This window comes from Balaenoptera acutorostrata, chromosome 20 (assembly GCF_949987535.1).
Source record: "Balaenoptera acutorostrata chromosome 20, mBalAcu1.1, whole genome shotgun sequence".
NCBI lineage: Eukaryota > Metazoa > Chordata > Mammalia > Artiodactyla > Balaenopteridae > Balaenoptera > Balaenoptera acutorostrata.
In genome coordinates this window covers 48,015,756-48,034,372 of record NC_080083.1, presented here as the reverse complement: position 1 = coordinate 48,034,372, position 18,617 = coordinate 48,015,756, and the positions used below count along the sequence as shown (strand labels likewise).

The 18,617-nt window shown below is 43.8% G+C and overlaps 1 protein-coding gene across 4 annotated transcripts; it reads right to left on the bottom strand.

Annotated features, from left to right (window-relative positions):
- Positions 1–7,521: 7,521 nt before the first annotated feature.
- Positions 7,522–17,968, bottom strand: METTL2A (methyltransferase 2A, tRNA N3-cytidine). Of its 4 annotated transcripts, none has more exons than XM_057536882.1 (9): positions 17,836–17,968; positions 17,528–17,629; positions 15,461–15,819; positions 14,319–14,368; positions 13,914–13,974; positions 12,294–12,433; positions 10,710–10,816; positions 9,217–9,282; positions 7,522–8,361 (listed from the first exon to the last, which is right to left on the bottom strand). In XM_057536882.1, the coding sequence occupies exons 1-9, from the start codon at positions 17,840–17,842 to the stop codon at positions 8,207–8,209; spliced, it is 1,047 nt and encodes a 348-aa protein (XP_057392865.1). In that variant the 5' UTR covers positions 17,843–17,968; the 3' UTR covers positions 7,522–8,206. The 4 variants fall into 4 exon arrangements, 3 of the variants coding, with proteins under 3 accessions (XP_057392865.1, XP_057392864.1, XP_057392866.1); XM_057536881.1 differs by having other exon boundaries at positions 17,538–17,629; positions 17,836–17,962; XR_009006430.1 differs by lacking the exon at positions 9,217–9,282 and adding an exon at positions 9,283–9,437 and having other exon boundaries at positions 8,231–8,361; positions 17,538–17,629; positions 17,836–17,962.
- Positions 17,969–18,617: the final 649 nt, after the last annotated feature.

The following is an 18,617-nucleotide window of genomic DNA, read 5'->3' as shown; positions in this document are numbered from 1 at the left end:
ATACTTTTATTACAAGAGTGAGCAATGGTCCCCTAAGCTTCTATTTGAGATGCAGTGTTGCCCATGCCGTGGGGTGGAGTCTACCAAGATGCTTAGGCCTTTGCAGTGGCCGTTCCTTCTGCCTTGAAGGCTCTGCCCCCACGCATCCCATGAAAAATGTCACCTCCTCCAGGAGATCTTCTCTGCCCACCCCATCTCAGAGGGCCCTTTCCCCTGCTCCCTGTCACCTCTCTATCCTCCCTACCCTGCTCGATTCTTCCTGGCATATGCCCACCTGACTCATGTTTTATGGGTTTATTGTTGGAATCGCCCCATTTAAGTGTGAGCTCTGAGAGAGCTGTGACTCTGCTCTGTTCACTGCGGTGTTTCCACGCCTGGGGCTCAGAGCTTTTGACCAGCAATGGGATCCAGATAGAACTTGTATTATTCTCTTGTTTTCATTGTATTTATTTTTTAAAAATACTTTTGTTCAGGACAAATGATACTTATTTTACATTTATCACAGTGATATAGTTTCTTTTAAAAATAAATTTAAGAATGTAAGTAATTTAAAAAGATCAAGTAAATAACGGTGGTGCCCAGATGTCACATAAAGGGTGCTCTGTGGATGCCTTCTGGGGACTCTGCTTGGTCTGTAAACCCATTCTGGCAACCGCTTACTCCTAAATGTGTGCGTGCACACACACACACACACACACTCATATTACAGAGACATCAAGCCTTAGGGTTGATGGTCGCCTCCTACAAGTGGACCAATGAGCAGGGCAGGTCCTTGGCCAGACTGGGGAGTGCTGGTGAGCACACACTTCCCAGGGCTCCTGAGGCCCCTCTACCTTTCTGCCTGGGCGTCCATGATACCCTGTGTCCTCCTACCTTCTGTTTTCTCCCTTAAGCCAGCTTGAGCTGCTGATACTTGCAACCACAGCCCTGTACACTACGGTCTTCTGAAGTTAAATACAAACTGTGTGCCAATGCATGTCTGTTGTCGGGGGTGGGAGCATGGCAGGAAGAAGCTATTTAGTCATTCAGTCCTCATGCATCGTGCACAACTGTGGGCCAGGTGCTTGCTACTCGGCTAAGTGCTGAGAATACAAAGTTTCCCCAAGGAATTCATCATTTCCTGAGCTCCACTGAGTGTCAGCCTTAATCACCCAATAAATGTTGAGCAATGGGAAGCAAGGCTGAGCAGGGCGTGGGGGGCTCACTGGCAGCCCAGTACGTGAGGGCTTTCTCCAGTCCTGCTCCTCCCCGTGGAAGTGTTTAAAGTGTGGCTCCTTCTAAGGATAGTTTATTATTTTTTTTGCTGCGCCATGGGCTTAGTTCCCCAACTAGGGATTGAACCTGGGACCTCAGCAGTGAAAGCGTGGAGTCCTAACCACTGGACCACCAGGGAATTCCTGGATATTTTACGTTTTTTTTTTTTTTAACAATGAATCAGTGGTTCTTCTTCTTATTTATGGCTGTGTTGGGTCTTCGTTTTTGTGCGAGGGCTTTCTCTAGCTGCGGCAAGTGGGGGCCACTCTTCATTGCGGTGCGCGGGCCTCTCATTATCACAGCCTCTCTTGTTGCGGAGCACAGGCTCCAAATGCACAGGCTCAGTAATTGTGGCTCACGGGCCTAGTTGCTCCGCGGCGTGTGGGATCTTCCCAGACCAGGGCTCGAACCCGTGTCCCCTGCATTGGCAGGCAGATTCTCAACCACTGCGCCACCAGGGAAGCCCTGGATATTTTAAGTTTTAATGGAGAAAGGAAGGTGGGGATGAATGAATGCATGCAATTTGGGGCTTACCTCAGGGTGAAGATGCCAAGTTTGAGCCCTTGGTCAAGGTTACTGGCTATTGTGTCTCAGGACCCCCACTGGAGCATGGAATCTGACTGTGGCTGTTTGTCCTGTAACTTGGTCATGTAGTACATTCCACTGACTACAGTCAAGAGACAATCGATATCCAATCTTGCACCTAGAAATTCACTGGAGTAAAGTGAGGTGGCTGTGACACACCATTTTGGTGTTTTTACTTGCAAAATTCTTCACCAGCACTCCTCCCACCTCTCAACCCAGGCTCCCAAATCAACCTGCACACCGAATTAAGAAGCATATAAAAATGTGCAACGCATCGATGCAGCCCGGCACTGAAAATAGCAGCTGCAGCCACAAACCAAAATAAAGGCCTTTGTGAACAGAGTGAAAGAAGCTGCTTGTCCTCAGTTCATCTTTTAAGCCACGGATAGAACCCCCTACTATTACTAAAGTAACGTCTTTAATCAAAGATAGGAATCAATTAGAGGAAAGTAGGATGTCTTAGTACATTAGATTTTCCTTTTCCTACTAAGTTTCCAAGGCCCTAATTTCCTAGTCAGAGCCCAAGAGAGTATGAACTCACATGAAGGCAGGTAGTGGACCCATTGCAAAGCATAGATTTGACGGCATTAGCAGAGGCCAGGTTCAAGATGAAGCACACAAAATCAGGAGATGAATCACTTCTGAGGCGTAAGAACCCATGGTCTCCAGGTGAGTGTTACACCCTGACCCTGGGCACCACCTTCAGGAACACGGCTTCTCTCTAATAGCTCTGGTGCACCTGTCTCAAGTTAAACTGTCCCTCATGTTTCAAACAACGTTGAATTTATCTCCTCAGCCAAATTCACACCACTTAGGAAGATCAGTTTCAGAAACACTTCTCTACTAGACTCGAATCTAAACCACACAACTTCCTGAGCAGTTTCACATGTGGAGCTACCTTTCCAGCCAACACAGCACTTTTCTTGCTTTAAGAGTATTGAGTCAGACAGACATAGAGAACGTATGGACACCAAGGGGGGAAAGTGGCTGGGGGGGTGGGGTGGGGGGTAGCGGCATGAATTGGGAGATTGGGATTGACATGTATACACTAATATGTGTAAAACAGATAACTAATAAGAACCTGCTGTATAAAAAAGTAAATAAAATAAAATTCAAAAAAAAAAAGAGTACCGAGTCAGACTGGAGTCAGACTTACAGTCCAGGCAGCCTGTATTTTTTTGAGTGGCACTAAGGTCATACTTTAATCTACCCTGACCATGTTTAATTGTCCTCTGTACCCCATTAGTGATTCCAAGGCTGAAAAATTATGCAAAGTTCCTTACAGAGTTCAAGTTAGCTTGAGAGTCAGAGAGCTTGGCAGATGGCAGAGAGGTATAGGGAGCGGGAGAAGGGGAGGAAAAGGCTCAACTTTTATACCTAAGCCCAAAGCACAAGGCAGGTGCTAGGATGATGGAATAAAAATTGTTCCTGTTGCTTTGAAATGCTTCAGCGATGCCAAAGGAAGGTTTTCTTGTTCTGTTTTTGAAAGCTACAAATCATTATTCATCAAATGAAGCCAATGATCAGGTGTACCAAATTAAGTGTCCCCAAACTATAATTTTTCTGGTGAGGAAAGCTGCCTTTACTGGAGTGAGCAGACCAAAAGATAGAAAAGCCTTTTTGTGACTAGTTGAAACTTATAGAAACCCCACCAATTTTTTCATCTCCTGGCACATGGGATATGCTAATTCTTTGGCTTTTGCTGACCCACCTTGTAAAACCTTCTCTAAGTGGTCCTTGTTCATCTTCGGTTTTTCAATTTCACTCTTAATTGAAGCAAATTTCTCAATCACAGCATCTGCCACCATCAGCATGTAGCGAGCGGTGCTGATGCCAGCACTGAGGCAGACCACCTCCTCCACTGGGAGTCCCATCACTGCTGCATGGATGGAGACCTTGTTGGAGGTGCCCCCTCAGCTGGCTGGGTGTAGATGACCTCTGAGGTGAAGTCTATCACAGCCTTGCAGACTTCTGCAAGGAAGGTCTTTAGTGGATCATTTAACATAGCTGTTCTTCATTTCAAAAGACAAATGAAATACATTCCAGTGACTCAGTGTTTTCATTTTTAAAATTTATTTATTTTTGGCTGCACTGGGTCTTCATTGCTGCGCACGGGCTTTCTCTAGTTGCGGCGAGCAGGGGCTACTATTCGTTGTGGTGCGCAGGCTTCTCATTGCAGTGGCTTCTCTTGTTGAGGAGCACGGGCTCTAGGCACACGGGCTTCAGTAGTTGTAGCACGTGGGCTCAGTAGTTGTGGCTCACGGGCTCTAGAGCGCAGGCTCAGTAGTTGTGGCGCATGGGCTTAGCTGCTCCACAACATGTGGGATCTTCCCGGACCAGGGCTTGAACCCGTGTCCCCTGCATTGGCAGGCGGATTCCTAACCACTGCGCCACCAGGGAAGCCCCCGTGTTTTCATATTAAATAAATTCATTACAGTGGAAAAGATGGGAGCTCCTTTCCTCCTACCTTTTAAAACTCGACAGGTGAAACCAAGCAAGGTAGGTGTTAGTGCAGGTGCAGAGGGGTGGTGGCGGCTCTGTGGGGTGCTGAATCCAGGGCAGGAGGGTGTCTGGGTGAGGAGGGTGTCTAGGTGAGGTAATGATGGAAACAGTGGCTTGGAGAGGGTGTCAGAGCCCAAGAGGTGAGAGGGCATCCATGTGTGGTGACAAAAGAATGGTTATATATGACTGGATTATCCCAGTATGCTGAGGATTGTGGGCATTTGGGATTGTTGGAAAAGAGAACAAGTACAGAGAGAAAGAATAAAAACTAGAATAAATCCTGTGGTGTTGGATTGGAATCAAAGGTACTGGTTTGAACTAGTTTTCAATATATATTTAAGTACAGAAATATAGATGTAAGTATGTATACATACATATATCCCTGAACTCCATCCACTGAGGGGGCCTGGGAATAGGCACCACAATAGCAATGAGCACCCTTGGCTTGGTTTCTAAATACCTTGCTCTATTAAAAGAAACTAGAACTCCTTGGGGGAAATAGCTGGTTCAGACTGGGGCAGAGAAAGTACAAGGTGAGCCTGGAACAACTTGTGCTTGAAGTGCTGGAATGGTATTTCATTTGTCCTTTGAAATGAAGAACAGATATATTAAATGATACACTAAAGACCTTCCCTCGGCATCTTTAAAGCATTCATAACAACAGGAACAGTTTTTATTCCATCCTCCCAGCACCTACCTTGTGCTTTGCACTTAGGTATAAAACCCGAGTCTTGGGACTTCCCTGGTGGCGCAGTGGTTAAGAATCTGCCTGCCAATGCAGGGTAAACGGGTTCGAGCCCTGGTCCAGGAAGATCCCACACGCCGTAGAGCAACTAAGCCCATGTGCCATAACTACCGAGCCTGCGCTCTAGAGCCCGTGGGCCACAACTACTGAGCCCGCATGCCACAACTACTGAAGCCCACACACCTAGAGCCCATGCTCTGCAACAAAGAGAAACCACCGCAATGAGTAGCCTGCACGCAGCAACAAAGACCCAACGCAGCCAAAAAATCAATGAATAAAAATTAAAAAAAAAAAAAAAAAGCGGAGTCTTTTCCTGCTTCCTGCACATGTCAAAAGGTCACAGAAGCATTTGAAGGGGCTCCCACTGGCCAAATCTGGGACAATATGAGCATCAATATCATAATCAAAGTATCAAAATGATAGTAATATATAATAATCATTGAGTAAAACAGAAACCCATGAGTCCATAAGCAAATGAATAGAGAAAAGGAAGCCTTCCTTATGGTAGAATGCCAACCAATTAAGTGTAGGAGGAATGTGGGATTCAAAAACATTACTTGGCTGCCATCATAGTAGTAATTCAGCCAAGAAACAGCAATAGATGCTGAAACTAAGGGGTAGAGTTTAATGAGTAATGGGCTATTTAGTCTCAAAGCACCACCCTACAAAATAGTTATTAGGAACTTTTCAGTGGAGAAACCCAGCAGGCACCACCCCAATTAAGTGATCAAAGTTACCACCACCACCACCAGGGTTCATCAAAATCATGGACCACAATAGCATCACTTCTGATATTCCTGCCCAAAATACGTACTTGAACCAAATCATGAGGCATTAACAAACCCAATTTGAGGGCAGTCTGCAAAATAGCCTGTAATCTTCAAATGTCAAGGTCACGAAAACAAACCTCAAGGATTGTTCCAGACTGAAAGAGACTGAGAAATGACTACTACATGCAACAGAAGGCCTTTTTTTTTTTGATGATAAAGGATATTATTGGGACCATTGAGAAAACTTGGTTATCTGTGGATAGTAGGATTTCCATGTTAATTTCTACTTCCATGTTAATTATCCACTTCTGATGGATATATTCGGTGATATAGGAGAACATCTTCAGTTACACGAATTACACAGTATAAAATATGCAGCAGTGTTGGGCTATCACCTTGCAACTTACTCTTTTTTTTTTTTTTTTTTATAAATTTATTTATTTTTATTTTAATTTAATTTTGGCTGCGTTGGATCTTTGTTGCTGAGTGCAGGCTTTCTCTAGTTGCGGCGAGCGGGGGCTACTCTTTGTTGTGGTGCATGGGCTTCTCATCGCGGTGGCTTCTCTTTTTGCGGAGCACGGGCTCTAGGTGTGCGGGCTTCAGTAGTTGTGGCACACGGGCTCAGTAGTTGTGGCTCGCGGGCTCCAGAGCACAGGCTCAGTAGTTGTGGCACACGGGCTTATTTGCTCCGTGGCATGTGGGATCTTCCCAGACCAGGGCTCGAACCCGTGTCCCCTGCATTGACAGGCGGATTCCTAACCACTGCACCACCAGGGAAGCCCGCAACTTACTCTTAAAAATGATTCAAAGGGACTTCCCTGGTGGCACAGTGGTTAAGAATCTGCTTGCCAATGCAGGGGACATGGGTTCCAGCCCTGGTCCAGAAAGATCCCACATGCCGCGGAGCAACTGAGCCCGTGTGCCACAAATGCTGAGCCGGTGCTCTAGAGCCCGCGAACCACAACTGCTGAGCCTGGGTGCTGCAACTACTGAAGCCCATGCACCTACAGCCTGTGCTCCGCAACAAGAGAAGCCACTACAGTGAGAAGCCCGCGCACCGCAATGAAGAGTAGCCCCCGCTTGCTGCAACTAGAGAAAGCCCGCACGCAGCAACGAACCAACACAGCCCCACAACAAAGCCAAAAATAACTAAAATTAAATCTTTAAAAAAAAAAAAATGATTCAAGGGACCTCTCTGGAGGTCCAGTGGTTAAGACTCCATGCTTCCACTGCAGGGTTCACGGGTTTGATTCCTGATCAGGGAAGTAAGATCCCGCATGCCATGCAGTGTGGCCAAAAAAAAAAAAAAAAAGATAAAAAGATTCAGAAAAAAGTTGACTGTTCTCACAGTATTTCTGGTACTGTACTTCTCTGTAAGTTTGGAATTATTAAAATAAATGCTTATGACATATTTTTATAAATAAAATAAACGATTATGAGAATATTAAAGTTTGAGTTAAAAACCCAAAATGTAGGAATGAAGAATTGAAAATTCTTAATTCGGTAAAATGAAGAACACATCATATAGTTTGTGGACCATCAACGGGGGCGATCACATTAAAAAAGTAACAGGGATGAAAGGATCACATTCAGAAGTGAAATGGCTAAAATGTCTCTCAGTCAAACATTTAAGGGCACACAAAGACAATTTCCTAAAAGTGAAGATCCTTTTAATTTTTTTACATGCAGGTTACTTAGATGGGGAAACAGTACTTAAAATTCCATGGAACTAACGTCAAGCGGAGACCATGACCAAATACTTAACAAGGACACCATATTTTGATGCTCTTTTTTTTGAGTCAGGAAAATATCCAAAGACAGGTGATTCTTCCTAATTTGCGTCCCTGATGACCACTGAATGAGACCTTTAGTCATCTTTGTATCAGTTTCTTAGTCCAGGCATTTGAATCCTCAACTAATTTAATGCAACTTAGTCATTCACTTCACCATATATAATACTTACACATGGAAATAAATTCTTTGATTCCCATGAATAACATTTCAACTATTAAGTTACAAAATGGCAAGAAAGATTCTTTGAGATCTCCAAGTAAGAAAAAATCTTGAGAAAAGTATATATCACAGGGCTTCACAAATATGAAGCAAAAATGGTTAGAATCTTTTTTTGTTGTTGTTGTTGTTTTTAAAACATCTTTATTGGAGTATAATTGCTTTACAATGGTGTGTTAGTTTCTGCTTTATAAAAAATGGTTAGAATCTTGATATAAAATAATTCTTCCTAGGTTCAAATCTGTTGGAACCCTTGCATGGTTTAATATCTACAAGACACCATTTGTGGACGTTCTTTTTAAAAAGCCCCAATGACCTCGCCTGTCAGGAGCAGGTGCTCTCAGCTGGTGTTGGACAGAAGAGGCTTACGATATTTGCACTGAATCCACACTCGGTACATTGTCAGTTGTTTCCCTCGATTCACTTGCAACCGGCGATCCACCAGGTTCTGAACCTTTTCCAGTCCAGCAGTAGTGAAAAGTGTGTCCAGTTCATCTAGTTTGGAAAGAGATGTTTACATATTTTCCCCTGAAGAAGCAGCACTGTGCCTACCACTTCCCATGTTAAATGGCACTCTGTGAGATTGCTGTCCTTATTTATAGATTTTAAGTGGCTTGAGCAGTATTGTTTAGTTACACATACAGTAGCAGCTTGGTAGCAGCAAGTCCACATTTAGGTAGGGAAGGCAAACCATGTGTGAAGGGCAGCCTGGAACCCACAGGGAGAACCTCTCTAAGAGTTAGCTGGTGGGAAAGAATTTTCTAGGGTTCTATGTACACCTTACAATTATATGCAAAAATTGATATATATGGCATGTCAAAGCCATTTTTTTTTTTTTAGGAGAGAGGTTCCATCACTAACTAAAGGCTCAAAAAAGTATGTGACCTGACAAACGGCCCAGGAATGAAGCATTCATAAGGCACTGGAGGAGGAGGAAACCGGCAGCAGGACAAGCAGCAGAGGAGAGCAGTTCTGAGTTATACCTGGAACCCAGGGGGCCATGAGTTCACTGTAACTCAGGTGCACCTAAGGTACCACCCAGCTTAGAGGCTGAAACGGCTACAGTGGAGTCCTGCAAAATGGGCAGGTTCCTGTTTTGGACAACGTGATAGAGAGGAAGAGCAGCCAGCAGAAGAGCAAAGGAGGGACAGAAGGCTCCGACAAGCTGAGCCTACTTGGAGAACAGTGAGTGGTTCAAGGTGGCTGAAGGTAGGCTGAGAGGTGGGGAAGGGCAGAGAAGAGGCTGCAAAAGACAGAAGGGGCCAGATGATTTCACTTCTGAAAGCACATGGAGGAACATGTAATCTGGCCCTGCGGGGGCTGTCAGCATAAAGACGAGTGCTTTCATACCTTGTGTGAAGAAGTACACTCTGGTGCCATCGCCTCTCACATAGAAATTTTCAGACAGACACTGACCTGCAGAGTGATGTGGCAAAGACCAGAGAAACTTTAAAGCACTTCTTTCAATTTCACTGCCAATCAAATGTGCATCAAGATATCAATTTCTTGGGCCAAGAACGGATCCTTTTCTTGGTTACACTGGTACTTTGCAGGAATCTGCAATTTCTCTCCTACAAAGGAATGGTGCTTTGGAGAAGAGCAGCCCAAGGGGAATAATCAAACTTCAGTGTTAGCTAACACATGCAATTCTCAGCCCCCTGGTCTACAGTTCCGTTTCATGATGGAAATAGCTTGTTTTCCCCCTCCCTCCCCGATTAAATAATAGCGCACACACTGTTTAAAAACAGAAACAACTTTCTAAACGGCCTTCTGCCCCTTTAAAAACATGTTTAAAAAAACCTCAAGGAATATAGCTAAGTTTAAGGAAATTTGAGACAGCCACTATTCCTGTTTTAGTGACTGTCTTTTTGCATGTCTCTCCACGTATCCACATGCACATTCATAAATATGATCACATATATACTGTTTTTAGCAAGGACACAGACTTCCCCTCCTGCTGCTAAGCCCCCTGACCTTGTCAATTTAACAACCTGACATGTAATCAATCCTTCTATACCTTTTGAATGTCAAAATAATCTTATTTTTCCCCAGTTACTGTTATACATGGGATTAAGTTTAAAATACCCATGTGCACACTGCTTTTCTCACTTGGTAATATAGCATGGAAACCCCCCCAAGACCAGTGGTATGGGGTCTACCTCATGTGATATGCACAACATTCCCCTATCCAGAGGCAGTCACTTTGTTTCCAAGATTTTGCTTATTATACACATATTATGTGCTGGTTCTTGAATAAATCCCAAAAGGACTGTTGGATTGGATAGATAACACTAGAATGTTTAAAGAAAACCCATAACCATTCCTATTTCTACCAATAATGGAACAGTGTATCTCTTTCTCTGAATCAGCCAGCAATAGGTATCTCATTGTTATTTTTATCTTCTTGAAGTTTTGGTTTCGGCCATTTGGATCTGCTCTTTAGTAAATCAACTCTAAAACATTTCTTGTCTGTTTTTTGGTGGGTCACTGATCTTTTCCCTTATCAATTTGCCAACAGCCCTGCTTGAAGAGCACTGACATTGTCTTTATCTGTTCCTTTAACTCAAAATATTTGTCCTCAATCTGTCATTTGTCTTTCAACTTTTTAATGGCATCTTTTGCCATACCACAATTAAAACTATTTATGTAATCAAATGCCTTTTTCTAAAAAAGACCTCCCTAATACCTAGATTATACAAGTCTTCAAAAACATACCACCCTTATCATGTATTAAATGGCTTTATGTATGGAACTATATAATTCGAGAGTCTCTATTTTATTCCACTGATTTGTATGACTATTCTTATGGCAAAGCCATTGTTGTGATTATAGTGGGAAAATACCTTTTTTAAACCGAAGCTGAGCCATGTCATAGCGGCCATAATCTCGCAGAAGCATCATCCCTCCAGGCTTCAGAAGCCTGCTTAGCCTGTTGATAGCCTTTTGCATCCTGTGGGACAGCAGGGAATGAAGATCAGATCTCTTTAAGAATAGGGTTCCTCTCCCCTGTAGCATATCCCGAAAAGTCCTGAAATCTCCTCTGCTCTTGTTTCAGTTATAACCTGAGCACACGCCCAAACCTCTCATGTGCCTTCTGCTGCCTGCTCACAACTGTGCCTTCGATCCACTGCCTTCAGTATGAAGAGGTCTGACGAGGCCTGCTTCTTCAGCAGAGGTCCACCGCGGGGGAAGTTACGTGCTCTCTGCCTGATTCACTTCCCACTCCTCATGGGGAAGCCAATCCTACACCAGGCTCCCACGGATCTCTGAGAGGACCCCTGACCACCCGGTGTGGAGACTGCTAGTTGACCCATCTGCCTGCCCCACTAGGCCCAAGCTCTTTGAATGCAGCCTGCATCTTTCCATCTGTTAAATGAAGACTGAACCTCAAGAACTTACAATTTACATGGTGATACAGTCTGTATGCAAATGAGAACTCTGGGCAGAGTGCTTGACACTTCTGACTGCACTTTCCATATACAGAGTCTCAGTGCAGGTTTCAGCTTTAACCACTGCAAAAGTATAAATGCTTCAAACTTGCGAAAACCATTTGAAAGTCTATTTAAATATTGAATAATGAATTTTTAATTTTAATGTTTTGTTTCAGTCCATATCAGTTTTTAAAAGTGTACACCATGTAAGCTTTTGCAATTAATGTTTAAAACCATGCCAAGCTGTTTGGGCCGTCCTCCACCTGCCTTTATTTCTCACTCACAATATCCCTGTCAGGTCAGATGACACAATGCTACCCTAAAGGAAATGTGGGCTAGAGAGAGTCAGTCACCCCCCACCCCCCACAACTGCCCCGAATGCTACTGCCTCCTTGAGACAGTATTTCATCTTTGTCGGGACAACTGGCTGCCTGTCTAGGAGACTTTAATGGTATCTTTTAGGGTAAACCAACTGACTTTCCTTTTATCTAATCGTGACTTTACGGAATTCTCCTGTACTATAGTTTTCCGAAGAACTTAAACAGAGAACACCTGAGTTAAACTTCACTGTAAATTTTGTGCTGTTAATAAGCTTTTTTTATTGAAAGCATTTAAAAGGCCAATAATGGGATGTTCTCTAATAGCTGTGGCATCCACAGTTCTAAGACATCATGCTACGTGATCGTCAATAGGAAATTTCCACACACCCACTAAGACAGCCCCTTCACTCTCTGGGGATGTTAAACCATAATCATAAGAAGAACCGACCACTGCAGTCAACAAGCAGAGGTTTAGATGCTAAACCAGAAGCTGGACTCCAAGACAAATTTAGAAAAATAGTTGAGAAGCTCCTATTGCTCCTAGGATGGAGGAGCTTCTTCCTGCCTATCAGAACATTCATAAAATCCTTCTTATTTAGGTTCCAACTCTGATATCCAGGTCCCTGACCAAAGCTTTGTTTTTGCTATGCTACTGGCTAAGGGATCTAAAACTTACTTGTCTGGAATGATTGCTGAGAGAACAAATATGAGGATGATGACATCAAGACTATCCCCGGGCACTGGGTAACTCTTATCTTCATCACACAGGTCGTGAACAAAGGCAAAACACCGAGAAGGATCATATGCTGAATTTGTCTGCAGACAGATGGAAGAGAGGACACAGGCTAGAAACTGTTCACATAGCCTCAAGAAAAGCTATCTTGCTTTAAACGTAATCACCGCCTCTTCCCACTGAGGAGATAGTTCTTGCCATTACGGCAAACATTCTTACTCTTAGGGTAAGAATCAGGAACAACTCTAGGACCCTGTGGAATCTAATTGGTATGTTTAAAATGGAACGTTCCCAACTCCTCTAATTTTAGTCTTTATTCTGATGCGGAGTCAGATCTGAGGACTGGAAAATGACCAGGAAGGTAAGTGACCAAAAGGGCAAAGAGAAACCTCATAAGGAGGAAAACAAAACGTACTGAAAAAGCATGATTTAAACTCCTACTACAGCATATTACACAGATCATAGAATTCTCCAGGAAAATCTCTCTCTCTTGATGTGGAAGATTTAACCTACAATTTATTATCATTAAATTAACTAAGGATAAGCCTCAATATTCGTCTGGTATAGGTTTGCAAGAATAGTTCCAGAATTGGGAATTCCCTGGCGGTCCAGTTAGGGAATGCTTTCACTGTTAGGGGCCTGGGTTTGATCCCTGGTCAGGGAACTTAGATCCTGCAAGCCAAGCAGTGAAGCAAAAAAAAAAAAAAAAAAAAAAAAAAAAAAATCTGGAATTATTACCAATTCCTGAGCTCCTATGCTAGAGCATCATCATACATTATTGTAATACGCACATTTTTAGGGTAACTTCCCTATCGACATCTCTCTTCTCCAAAAAGGTGATTTTGTTCCTCATTAGCCACAGCTAATTGAAACAGGGCAAGTAGACTGTCAGCTGGGTTGAGTCAATCAGACATTCTGGGGACTTTGGAATCAAGACACTGTCATTCAGGGGAGGTTCTGGGAACACCTAAAGAGGGGAGACTTGTAAGGGACTGGGAGGGGCAAGTACGTTGAGGCCAAGGCCACATGCAAAACCAGGAAAAACCTATTAGAGAAAGCTGGTCTGCAAAGAAAAAACAAAACAAAAGGCAAATGGGCAATGAGAGATAAGACACTGTGAACTTGAGGGAGGTGTTGTGATAGGAGGGGGTGGCAACATCTCACCAGCCAGCCAGTTTGCCTTTGGTACCTGACACCTTTTCAGGGCTGAGTTTTAGTCCTGGCTATACTTTACGCCCTTGAGGTCTATGACATTCCCTTTAGCTGAGTTTGTCTAGAAGTTTCTGTAACTTGTAACTCAAAGAATCCTGAATGAAATAATCATATCATTTTAATCCTTAAAACATGAGTTTGGGTAGGTCAAGAGACCCGCCCCAAGTTTCACAGCAGGCAAGCAACAGATTCTGTATTCACATTTGGCCCTTTCCTCTACTCCATGCTGTTTCAGTACATCTTTTACTTTCAGACCACAGTACAATAAGAAAATAGCTAGAGACCTTGATTTTTAGCAGACCCTTTCCCCCTTAAGTCAGTGAAAATTAGTGATAGGAGCACTGCACTTACCTGGACCAGCTCTACAGCTGTGGAAGAAAAATCACAACAGTAAACAAAGAGTCTTGGGTCACTGAAATGGGCAGAAAAAACAGCACAACAATTAGATTACAAACTGTACTATGTCTATTCTCTTTCCTATGTAGCCGAGTTAAAATATGAAGGCACCATATATTAACAACGTAACAGGTTTAATACCCACTAATTTCCCTGATAACAAAGGTAACTTATAAATAAAATTAAGTCAAAACAATCCGTAAATGGATAATGTAGACATCTAATCTCCTATAACCCACAGTTCCCAACAACCACTATTACCACTATTACCACTTGGATGCGGTAAGACTTCTAAGAAACAACAACCCCTTACTTTTCTCTTCTTTGCTGTCATGTAGTTAAACTTTACAACAAACTTACTTGTTAGTCTGTAAAATTGGAAAGACTGTGTTTCCCACACCACAACCAACCTGTAGACAGAAATGAACTATTAATCACAGAACTTTCCAAAGAATTAATTCCCTAAAGCTAGATAAATAATCAACAATGGATAATCCTGCGTAATTGTATTAGGGAAGGTGTAGTGACCAGAGCTAAATAGTACCCATGACATTCCCTGCCCTTGACCTCAGGAACCCTTAAAGAGGTAGCCATAAAAGATGAGAGCATGGGCTTTCATTAGTGGGAGGGAGATGGTCTGGAAAAAAGGGCATGGGCTGCTTTTACTTTCTGAGTTTTGGCAAATAGTCCTGTAAACAAAACATTTTCTTACTGAGCTCCACTATACCATTATTGGAAAAATGTTTCTAGCAGACTGGGTTGAAAAATTCATGAAAGGAGGACCACGGCAACACCGTCCTAAATTCAGTGCTGGGTGTGGTAATAATAAAAACAGCACCATTTACTAAGGGCTTACTGTGTGCCAGACACTATTCTCAGTCATTTTACATACCTTGTCTCAACCCCCGTAACAACTATGAGGCAGAGAGAGGCAGAAGTCCCATTCTGCTGGGTAAGGGACGAGCACAAAGTCATGCCAGAGGACTCAGTCCCAAAACTAGTCAGCTTCCGGTGGAGTGTGTAGTCACTTCTGTGAATATTCGTTACAGTGCCCACCCTAGACACCTTTTCAGGTCTAGCCTAGCCTCTGCCACACATCCAAACTGAGAAGACAAGAATTCTCCCACAATTGAGAGTAGGCACCACCCCAATTAACCTCTCCATCTCACAACTATCTTAGAAGTAACAAAAGTTGTCTTCTGACCTGGGACTCTTTACTAGATGGCAGGTACAGCAGGATGCTACAACTTTTGGATGCAATATAATGCTCCCAGATAGCAGGTGATCTGTCTTTGTTTGCCATGACCACCAGGTATCTGGTCTGCATCTAGGGCATTTCATTAGTTCAAAAATGGAGGTGTTTCCAGGCCAACATATGGGTCCAGTCTAGTCAAGTTCATCAGTCAGAAGTTACTTTGGTGGTCAGCCTCTCTACTGCCACCCTATGTGCATAAAAAGACAGCCTCACTAATGCCACTACCAGGACAATAAAGGGAGGTTACCTCCAGTATTCGGTAGGTGGCTGAGGATCCAGGAAACTCATCAGCACAGATTTCCAGGTGACGGAGTTTCTGAGTTACATTCTCTTCCACAGGAGGTGGGTGTGTTTTATGTCCAAGGCTGACTGAAGAACAACTGTGCTGTTCTTCTATTATTAAACCAGATCCATCCTCACTGCTTCTACATGCAGGTACTTCACTCGCCTTGTTCTCTGAGAGCAAATCCTTCAAGTCATTTTGGTTTTGGCTAGGTGCCAGCTCTGGGAATTCAGTAAAAAGCCAATGTCTATCCTTGAAAAACCCATTTTCGTGGATTTTGTAGAAGTCATTCCAATATTTGTTGGCATTGATCTCATAATCAACTGTAAATATTTAAGAAAGAATTTTAAGAACCATCTCTCAATATTTTATCTGTATATAGTGTAAATCACCATCCTGCTTCACCAAAATTTGTACTAAAAGTTATACTCAAGTAGAGCCACAGTCTCAGAGCTGGTGGTCATTTAGTCCTACCACCTATCACACTTGAATTTGCTGTGTATCTTGTCCTTCCAGGAAATTCAACTTCTGCCAGAGAACTTACTACCTATCAAATCTCCCCCCACATCCTTGGATGGCTCTTAACTACTAGAAAATCCTAATATTAAGCAAAAAAATCTGTTTAATCATTTCTGATCAAAAGGTCCTACTATTTCTCAGGGCCAAAGAGAACAACTCTTTTGTATTTGAAGGCAGTTATTTCCCCTTCTAAATCCTCTTTTACAAGCTAAATGTCCCAGGTTCTTCAGTTATTCCCCATGTGAAATCAATGGTTAAGATACAGGTAGCTCTTTACATTATGTTCCTCTGTCAGTGATTCTTTAGTGTGGAGCCCAGAAATGAATTCTCTACTACTAATAGATACTAAAAATGGAAATAGAAAATGCTGACAAGAGGGGAAAATGTCTTCAGATGAGAAGAGATTTGATGATAGAGTACAGGAGAGACTAAGGTATGGACTATTTAAAAGAAAGCTGCTGTTTAAGGTGACTGAAGCAGTCCTAGATTTCAGTTTTTCCTTTTTATTAATTTATTTTTTTGAGATAACATTGGTTTATAACTAGATTTCAGTTTTCTGCTCTTTGCCAATACAGGGCCTTGACTAGTGTAGTAGGAGAATAAAAACCCGAGAAACTGGATTTCAATTCCACCACTACTAACTGCTTACCTCTGGGCAAGGCACTTAATGTCCTGAGGTCCAAGATTCTTTAACTGTAAAAAGAGGATATTGGACTACATGATTTTCAAAATCCCTTTAAACCTTAACTTGCTTTGATCTAGTCTTTGTCAAATTATGTAGGGTGAATATTTTGTAACCGGAATCTTCTAACTGTTGTTCAGAACTCTTTCAGTGGGTACTACTCTCCCATTCCTAGTGCTACCTTCAATTGTCACTTAGGACACAGGCCCAACCAGTCCTAGTTTTAGTATCTAGGGATATGTTGCAGTGAAATCATCCACCTCTGCAGAAGGGGCCTCTTTTTCTTTGGCCAGACTTATTTCCACTCTGCTTCATCCATCTTTCCTTGGCAGAAGCCCTAAATCCTCATAGCCATCACACAAAGAAAAGGCACATAATTCACTACTCATTAGCCATCCCCCCAACAATATTTAGAATCTGACCACTTGAATCTAGCTTTAATGGCAACATTTCCTCAGGCGAAGTGTAATGATGTAGAAAGTATCGATACACCCTCTAAGACAATCATGTGACCACACGGTTGCCACACCCCAGCCATATTAACAGGGATCTAGTCAACATAACTAAAGACTTAAATCACTAGAAAATACTATCAAGATGGTTATCCTCTTCCAAACAAAAAACCAAAACCAAAACCAGAACACGCTCTACGCCTTAACAAGATTTTAACGCGCAGCCCTTTCCCATCCTTGCCCATCCCCTTCCACTCCCGTTCTACCCCCGAGTTCTGTATCAGTCCACTAACAAAGACCCGGCAGCCTCGGTTCTCTGGCCTCTCCGGGAAAGCACGTCCAGCAGTACGCTGGCTGTCTATACCACTATGGGCCCACCTGGGCGCACCTTGCTTCTCCTGGCACACCCGCTGGGTACTGTTCTCCTGGACTTTCCTCTCCGCCGCCGCGGCCTGCTCTTCCGACCACTCCACACTGTCCCTGAGAAAATCAAACGGGCAGCTTAGGGGCCTCAGGTTCCCGCTGCGGGTAGGTGAGTCGCTGGCCCCGGAGCGCCTCTCCCGTGGGAGGAGAGCGCCTCGAGCAGGGCAGCGGGATTCTGGCCGGCGGTCAAGGGTTTCTCGGAACGCTCCGCGGCGCCGGGACAGAGGGCGAACCGCAGGCCGGGCGAGGGGCAGGGTGGTTACCAGGCATTGTGGTGGAAGACGCGCGCCGGGTCGCTCAGAAACCGGTTCCCGAACTGCTGCCTCTTCCCGCAGACCGCAGCGTCTGCACCTTCAGAGTAGGAGCCGTCCATGACACCGGAGCCGGAAATCCCTACCTTTCCCTAACGCGAGAACTTCCTGCGAGGTCACGCCCCCTTCCGGAAGGCGAGAGGTCTGGGCGGGAAAAGACGGAGGCGGGGCGAGGCGGGGCGAGGCGGGGCGGGGCGGCCCTGGGGGCGGGGCGGCCAGGCGGCGCTCGGGGTCCGCCGGGTGGCGCGGGGCTCCTTGGGGAAGGAGAGCTGGCGGGGTGTCGCCCTAGAGTCGTTTGTCCCTGAAGAGGCCGGCGAAAAAGTGGGAGACGTTCTACTTGAGCCTCTTTTCAATGCTGGGATCCTCTAACAGGGTCCCTAGTTTCCCTTAAGTTGTAAGGCTGGAAAAATCTAGAATCACTTTAAGAATTAAGGGTACCTAGTTCCACTGTAGAGCTAATGACCAAGATAACTGAGGAAGGTAGCAAGCAGGGTGACGAAATAGGGCAGTTTTCCAGCTTCTATAGTCAGATTATCATAGTGTGAAAAAGGAAAAAAAAATGTGTATACATGTATATTAAAAAAGTATATATATAATAGTGTGGGACTATATATATATTTTTCTGGGGGAGGGTATGAAGTGAATTCTGAGAACACGAGGTTTATTCGTCAAATGAAATCGAATATCCAAGGACAAGTTTAAAAATATTTTATAACTACCTTTTTGGATTATCC